The following is an 8,012-nucleotide window of genomic DNA, read 5'->3' on the forward strand; positions in this document are numbered from 1 at the left end:
CAGATATCCTAACTTAATCTGATCCCATTTGTCAGGAGTTGGCCCATATCCCTCTGAACCCTTCCTATTTATATACCCATCCAGATGCCTAATGATGGTGAGACAAAAAGTGTTCAGCTATGTAAAGTGAGGCTTGAGTGTCTGGAGAAGAGTGGAGAATTTGTGGTAGGAGTACAGGTCAAACTCTCAGCTCCAGGAATACAACTTATCATTGCAAATGATGGAGCTGATACATCGATATCAGCTCTACTCTAGTTGAAAAGCCAGTGGAGGCACAGGCAACAGAAGCAATGCAGGATGTTTATCCAGGAATCTTCCCAGATTGTGTCTTAATGAGATCACAGAGTCACAAGCTGAAGCAGGAGAGATCAAAAGGCACAGATAAGGAGGCATTATCCAAGACTGTTTTTGATCAGATAAGTGGGACAGAGCAGGAGCCAATTGTTAAAAATGCAAGTATCTTTCGATCTGCGAAGCTTATTGAGTTACAGCAGAAAGGTGAGAATTTAAAGCAGTTGTATCAAAAGGCATATACATGGAAGGAGAGTGAATGTATCCCTGTGCAATATTACCTGAAAAATGATGCCTTAATGAGGAAATGGAGACGATCAGACATTCAAGCAGATGAGAAATAGGCAGATGTTCATCAGATTGTTTTGCCAGTAGAATATAGGAGGTGTTGGAGTGGCACATGAGCTAGCACTTGGAGGTCATATCGGAATGAGGAAAAGACAGGCTAAAATACAAAGATTTTTACTGGCCTGGACTACACAAAGATGGAGTTGAATTTTGCCAGGCATGTCATACATGTCAGCTAATAGGAAACCGCAGGCAGTAATAAAACCTGTACCTTTAATACCTATTCCAGCATATGAGGAATCTTTCACAAGAGTCTTGATTGATTATGTAAGTCACCTACCTCAAACAAAAAGTGGGAATAAGTACTTATTAACAATAATGGATATATTGACTAGATTTCCTGAGGCAGTCCCATGAATTTTGCCAGGCATGTCATACATGTCAGCTCATCGGAAACCGCAGGCAGTAATAAAACCTGTACCTTTAATTCCTATTCCAGCATTTGAGGAACCTTTCACAAGAGTCTTGATTGATTATGTAAGTCCCCTACCTCAAACAAAAAGTGGGAAGAAGTACTTATTAACAATAATGGATATATCGACTAGATTTCCTGAGGCAGTCCCATTACACAATATCACAACGAGAAGGGTTGTAGAAGAATTACTTAAAATGTTCACTGAACATGGACTACCAGTAGAGACACTGTCACAATATAAATCCTTTGCTTCAGGAGACACAGAAAAAGCATTTTAAGTCATTTTGTGACACATCATACTCACCTGATATAGAGCCAATCATGAGTTTTTGCTCCGATTTGAACCAATGGATCTTTTGGCTGAGGTGTACTTGTGACTTGAGGAGTTAATATAGCAAATATTTTGAAGTTATCTTGTATTTTGCCATCTTTTATGTATCCAATGATTCCCCAAGGGGCCTCGAAAGGAACAATTGTTTCTGCAGACAAAAGGGAACACAGTTGCAGTGTTTGACAAGGTGATAATTAGGGGCATTGCCGGTCGTGATTTAAAAGTTACAAATGGGGGAGGCATGATGGACTGGTTAACACCCCACACATCTATCATTCTCTTGAAATACCTGTAGCCCTGCTTGATTGACAGCTCTGGTTAGAGACAAAAAAAAACAGCAAATGCAGGAATCCAAGATGAACAAGCAGGAGGCTGAAAGAGCACAGCAAGCCAGACATCATCAGGACTGAAGAAGGGTTACACCTGAAACATTGACTTCTCCGCCTGATTGACAGCTGTGACTGTGAGTACTATTGTCACCTTCACAATATTTATTTAATCGAGGTTAAGAGTTTCAGTGTTTGTGGTTTCTGCAGTTAAAGCTGCAATGAGTTTTGATGATTGCCAACATTTATATCCCGCCGTAAAAAGAGGTTAATTTTAATGGAGTGGAAAGTTATGAAAGAATGAACTTCTAAAAAAATTTTCATAAATCCTGCTGTCAATATGTGGTTCATTGCTTCTGTACAGTGTACCGTGGGCAAATAGGCAGTGGTGCTCCCTAGCATTGGGGACTTGAGGGTCTATGGAGTTTGAGGGGCATACATTGACCTGGGCATACAAGAAACTGTAAGGTTTGTTTGTGGAAGGATGGAAGGTTGGTGTGGGGATGACGGAATGGGTTTGGGACAAAGACTGTAGGGTTTTTCTGTTTTTATTAGAACTGGGATGAAAAGGCTGCCTCCAAACTTTTTCCCAGGTTCATGGCCTGGCCGCAGCCCACAGCTGACATTCTGAGTGTCTTCCTTGTCATTTCCTCCAAGCGCAGGGAAGACAACTCTCACTTTCCATTTTCAGATGAAAATCCAGGCCTGCATCTCCAGATTCTCCAGCCAAGACAGACAGTTTCTCAGAATTCACCCTCTCAAGTGTCATCAGCAACTTGGATCTTGTCATGGGATCACCCTCTTCTAACATCTGGGGCCTCAGCACTTATATCCAGAGCATCCATTAATTATGCTTGCCATCATGAAAATGCTACTTTCATTTCTACTTCCTTTTATCCTTCATTCACCAATACTCTTTCTTGCCAATATTTTACCTCCAATACTTACTGTCAAATTAGTTTTTTATGAACAACCTCATCAAAACATTTTAGAACTTTAAGCATTCTATTGGTACTGATTCCCTTTTACCCTCAAAAACCTCTTGCTTTCATTACCTAGATCATTGAGGAAAGGAATTGGGACGTCATGTTGTGACTGTACAGGATACTGGTGAAGTCAGTTTTGGAATCATGTATACAGTCTTTGTTGCACTGCTAAAGGAGAGATATTATTAAATTGGAGAAGGTTCAGAAAAGGTTTGCCAGAATATTGCTGGGTCTGGAGGCTTTGAGTTATCAGGAGAGGCAGGATAGGCTGGGACTTTTTTCACTGGTGTGGCGGGGGTTGCTTGGTAACTTTATAGAGTCTTACAAGATCATGAGGGACATAGATAAGACAAATAACAAATAACTCTGGGGTGGGTGACTTCAAACATAGAGGGCATTAGTTTTAATGTGAGAGGAGAAACATTTAAAAGGGACCTGAGGGTCAATGATGTTTCTTATGTGGAATAAACTGCCAGAGGCAGTGGCAGATGCAGGTACAGTTAAAACATTTAAAAGACATTTGAGCAAGTCGATGAATAGGAAAGGTTTCAAGGAATATGGGCCAAACACGGGCAAGTGGGACTAGTTTACTTTGGGAAACATGATCAGCATGGATGATTTGGACCGAAGGGTACGTTTCTGTGCTATATGGCTATGACTCTTTTAATATATTTTAGCATCTGGAGAGATTTGGAAAATTAGACCTCACAATTCCATTTTTCAGAACCCCAAGATTTAGCTATTAGATTTGTCAATTTTTGGACCCTTAAATTTCACCCAATCTTTTTGTCATCTCAGATGAATTATGTAAGTTTTTTTCAAGTTTGTTTGGTTTCCCTGTGTTTCTGACATGCAACTTATATCTTCTACATTGAAGGCTGAGGCAAAATGTATTTTCCCGTTTGCCTTGAATGTTCCTCACAGTAGAACTATCATCAATAGGAAATGATAGAGGCAATGTATATTTGAGCTCATCTTTATATTTCTACAAACGTTAATTCATTGTCTTTTTTTCATGTTTTTCTTTTGGTCATCAGAATTGTTTCTGAAATACTCTCAACTCTCAGGTTTACTGTTGTTATTTGGAATCTTACCAACCTATTCTTTTATTCTAATTCTGTCATTCACTTCCAATTATTGTTTCCTCAGTTTTGCACCAAACTGTAAGGATATGATTAAAAGTATATGAGTATACAAAGTAAAAGTATATGAAGTATTCCCACCAGCATTTGTTCTTCCTAATCTCCATCTGTACTGATTAAAATTCTTGAAATTCTGAACCAGGTTTCTTTCCCATCACTGCTGATTGTCATCCTTCAATTTCAGAGCCTACTTCTCCACCTTTTCTATTCTATTGGTCTTGAAATGTTCCTATCCTGGAATATTTATTTCCAAACATTGGTGACTTTGTAAGAATATCTCTGGGTACTGGATCTATTTTCCTTTTATCTATTTATGTAACCTGTTTACCTGAAGTATTACAATTTATTTACTGATAATCTTTACATTGACCTTACCGATAGGAGAAAGTGAGGTCTGCAGATGCTGGAGATCAAAGTTGAAACTTTATTGCTGGAACAGCACAGCAGGTCAGGCAGCATCCAGGGAACAGGAGATTCGACGTTTCAGGCACAGGCCTTTCCTGAAGAAGGGCCTGTGCCCGAAACGTCGAATCTCCTGTTCCCTGGATGCTGCCTGACCTGCTGTGCTGTTCCAGCAATAAAGTTTCAACCTTACTCACCGATACGCTATCCCCATGAAACTCTCTGTCTCTTCCTATGTCACTTGACTTACCTTTTTCCAGGTCACCCCTCTGCCCTATTGCCTTGACTTTTGTCCCTGAGATTAGAAAACCTTACTTTACCCCACCGAGCTCTGGGCTGGATAAGGTCGCCATGTCCAAAGACAAATCAGAGATCATGATTGGAATGAGAAAGTGTGCTTGGCATCTCACTGTACCCATATATGGACAGCTTCCACAGATTCCAATAGGTTAGTAATTGAGGGCACAATGGACAGAATCCTGGAACGACCACGAAGATCAGCAAGCTGGAATCCTTTGGTCAGTGTGTATCTACATACAGAAAGTTTCAAATAAGCCAGGTCAAATATTAAAGGGTTGTTTTCAATTCCAATGTTACAGTGAAGGAACAGGAAAATTACCTGCATCATTGTGGAACTGTGAATATTCAAAAAATCTTTTGAGGCCGGCCTCCACCGCATTATTGATATCCATTCCGTCTATTTCTGTTTCAACCCAGGGGACAGGCTTAAATTCTGCTTCTTCATAACCCTAAAACAAGAAAATAACATTTATTAACATATGATGTGTGGGAAATCGTGTCTCACGAACTTGATTGAGTTTTTTGAAGAAGTAACAAGATTGATAAGGGCAGAGTGGTGGCCATGATCGATATGGACTTCAGTAAGGCATTTGACAAGGTTCCTCATGGAAGACTGGTTAGCAAGGTTAGATCTCACGGAATTCAGGGAGAACTAGCCATTTGGATACAGAACTGGCTCAAAGATAGAAGACAGAGGGTGGTGGTGGAGGGTTGCCTTTCAGACTGGAGGCCTGTGACCAGTGGAGTGCCACAAGGATCGGTGCTGGGTCCTCTACTTTTTGTCATTTACATAAATGATTTGGATGTGAACAAGTAGGTATACTTGGTAAATTTGCAGATGACAACAAAATTGGAGGTGTAGTGGGCAGCGAAGTTACCTTGGAGTACAACATGATCCTGACCAAATGAGCCAATGGGCTGAGGCATGGCAGATGGAGTTAATTTAGATAAATGTGAGGCACTACATTTTGATTAAACAAATCACAGCAGGATTTATACTCTTAATAGAACGGTCCTAGCAAGTGTTGCTGAAAAAAAACCTTGGAGTGTAGGTTCATAGCTCCTTGAAAGTAGAGTCGCGGGTAGATACAGTAGTGAAAAATGAGTTTGCTATGCTTTCATTTATTGGTCAGAACATTGAGTATAGGAGTTGGGAGGTCATGTTGAAGCTATAGAGAACATTGGCTCAGCCACTTTTGGAATATTGCGTGCAATTCTGGTCTCCTTCCTAACGGAAGAATGTTGTGAAATTTGAACGTGTTCCAAAATGATTTACAAAGATGTTGCCAGGGGTGGAAGATTTGAGCTATAGGGAGAGGCTGACTCTGCTGGGGCTGTTGTCCCTGGAGCACCAGAGGCTTAGGGGTGACCTTACAGAAGTTTGTAAAATCATGAGGGGCATGGATAGGATAAATAGACAAACTCTTTTCCCTGGGGTAGGGGAGTCCAGAAATAGAGAGCATAGGTTTAGGGTGAGAGGGGAAAGATGTAATGAGGACCTAAAGGGCAACCTTTCCACACAGAATGTGGTACGTGTATACAATGAGCTGCCACAGGAATGGAGGAGGCCGGCACAATTACAGCTTTTAAAAGGCATCTGGATGGGAATGGAAATAGGGAAGGTTTAGAATTAGAATCTCTAAAGTATGGAAATAGGCCCTTCGGCCCAACAAGTCCACACCGATCCTCCAAAGACTAACCCACCCAGACCCATTCCCCTACTCTATCTAATGCACCTAACCCTATGGGCAATTTAGCATGGCCAATTCACCTGACTTGCACATCTTTGGATTGTGGGAGGAAACCAGAGCACCCAGAGGAAACCCACACAGACACAGTGAGAATGTGCAAACTCCACACAGACACTCGCCCGAGGCTGGAATTGAACCCGGGTCCCTGGTGCTGTGAGGCAGCAATGCTAGCCACTGAGCCAACTTCAAGTTTAGAGGGATATAGGCCAATGGGACTAGATTAGTTTAGGATAACTGGTTGACATGGATGAGTTTGACCAAAGGGTCTGTTTCCGTGCTGTACATCTCTATGACTGTAAAGTGTCTCTGAAAAAGAACTTTGTTCAGAGGACTGTCCCAGGTTTATGGATGGAGCATTAAGGTGTCATTTAAGCTTTGAGTTTTGATGGGAATTGGGAGATGTTGTTGGGATCTTGGTCTCAACACTTCTTAATTCATTTTGTTTTCCATTCAACTCTTTCATCTTGGTCATTTTTTGCACAATGGGCCATTTTCTCCCTTGGGTCTTTGGTATAAAATGTATGGAATGTTATTGAAAATCTTCCACACTCAGTTACTGCAGATGTACACAAGATCAAGAAAATGTCAATGGCCTTGAATTTGGTCCTCGTTTCTGGTTGAGAAATTTGGACAAAAAATAACCAATTTCAAAAGAATGTCTGATATTAGAAACAGGAACAAGGCAGTAAGATTTTGGCTGATCTTTGACTACACTTGATCTTCCAGTTTCTCACCTTGTTATGATACCTCCTGATGTGTTTTGAGCCCAAAGATTTATCTACCCCAGCCTTGAATATTCTCACCAGTTGATCATCGACAACTAAATAGTCTAAAGATTGATGATCATCTGAGTGAAGCTGGAGATTCCACAACAGGCTCATCGCTGCTTTCCAATGCTATCCCTATCTCTCTTGATATTATTTAGAAATCTATTGCTTGATGTCTTAAACATAATCAATGGCCAAGCTCCCAGGGGTAAAGGTTTCCAAACTTCACTGCCCTCTTAGTGAAGCGATTCTCCTCATCTCAGTCCGAAATGGCTGGTTCCCTTATTCTGAGACTGTATTCTCCAATTCCCGAGACTGCAAGCCAACAGAAACACCCTTTCTACATCTACCTTAGCTGGCCCTTTAAGTGTTTTTAAAATGTCAATGAGTAGACCTCGCAGTCTTGAAAACTCTGGAGATTATGTGCCCAATCTGTTGTCCTGAGGATGAATATCAGTGCAGTCATGTTTCAGAGTTGAGGGGTAGAGTGGTTGTGGGCGATCGGATACAGTCATTAAATAATTTATACTGGTACAAAAATGATAGAATGCAATAAACTTTGAATCGTACTTACATTCTCCAAGATGGCAGCCTCTGGTTCAGGACAGTTCAATTCTTCACAGAAATTTTCCACTTCTTGTACGTCGTTCTGCGCAGCAACCAGATACCCGAAGAGGACAGACACAGTTAAGAAGAGTCTCAGCATCTTGGTGTCTGCTCAAATCGGTCTTGAACGCACTGACTGACTCTCAGCACCTTCAGGTCGATCTGATGTTTGAGTAGAGACTATGGATCGCTTTATACTGTTTTGCGGTGATGGTTTTGAATATGGCTTGGCTGCAGGCATGAATGTCACATGATCAGGAAACAGATACAGAAACACTACAGCTGACTAAATATGGAAATATTATTTCATTACTACCTTGTGATGGATCATGGGCCCAGTTCGTCCT

At 41.1% G+C, this 8,012-nt stretch overlaps 1 protein-coding gene across 1 annotated transcript in view; it reads right to left on the bottom strand.

The window, feature by feature from the left end:
• Window positions 1-7,882, bottom strand: part of LOC122547024 — a 10,130-nt gene extending 2,248 nt beyond the window's left edge. The window contains exons 1-3 of the mRNA XM_043685622.1: window positions 7,634-7,882; window positions 4,861-4,990; window positions 1,359-1,533 (exon numbers count right to left, since the gene is read on the bottom strand). Of these exons, the coding sequence (XP_043541557.1) occupies window positions 1,359-1,533; window positions 4,861-4,990; window positions 7,634-7,765 (437 nt within the window). The 5' untranslated portion in view covers window positions 7,766-7,882. The remainder of the gene's footprint in view (window positions 1-1,358; window positions 1,534-4,860; window positions 4,991-7,633) is intronic.
• Between the last annotated feature and the right edge of the window lie 130 nt (window positions 7,883-8,012).

The sequence above is a fragment of the Chiloscyllium plagiosum genome, unplaced genomic scaffold (assembly GCF_004010195.1).
Source record: "Chiloscyllium plagiosum isolate BGI_BamShark_2017 unplaced genomic scaffold, ASM401019v2 scaf_13744, whole genome shotgun sequence".
In the NCBI taxonomy this organism is placed as follows: Eukaryota; Metazoa; Chordata; class Chondrichthyes; order Orectolobiformes; family Hemiscylliidae; genus Chiloscyllium; species Chiloscyllium plagiosum.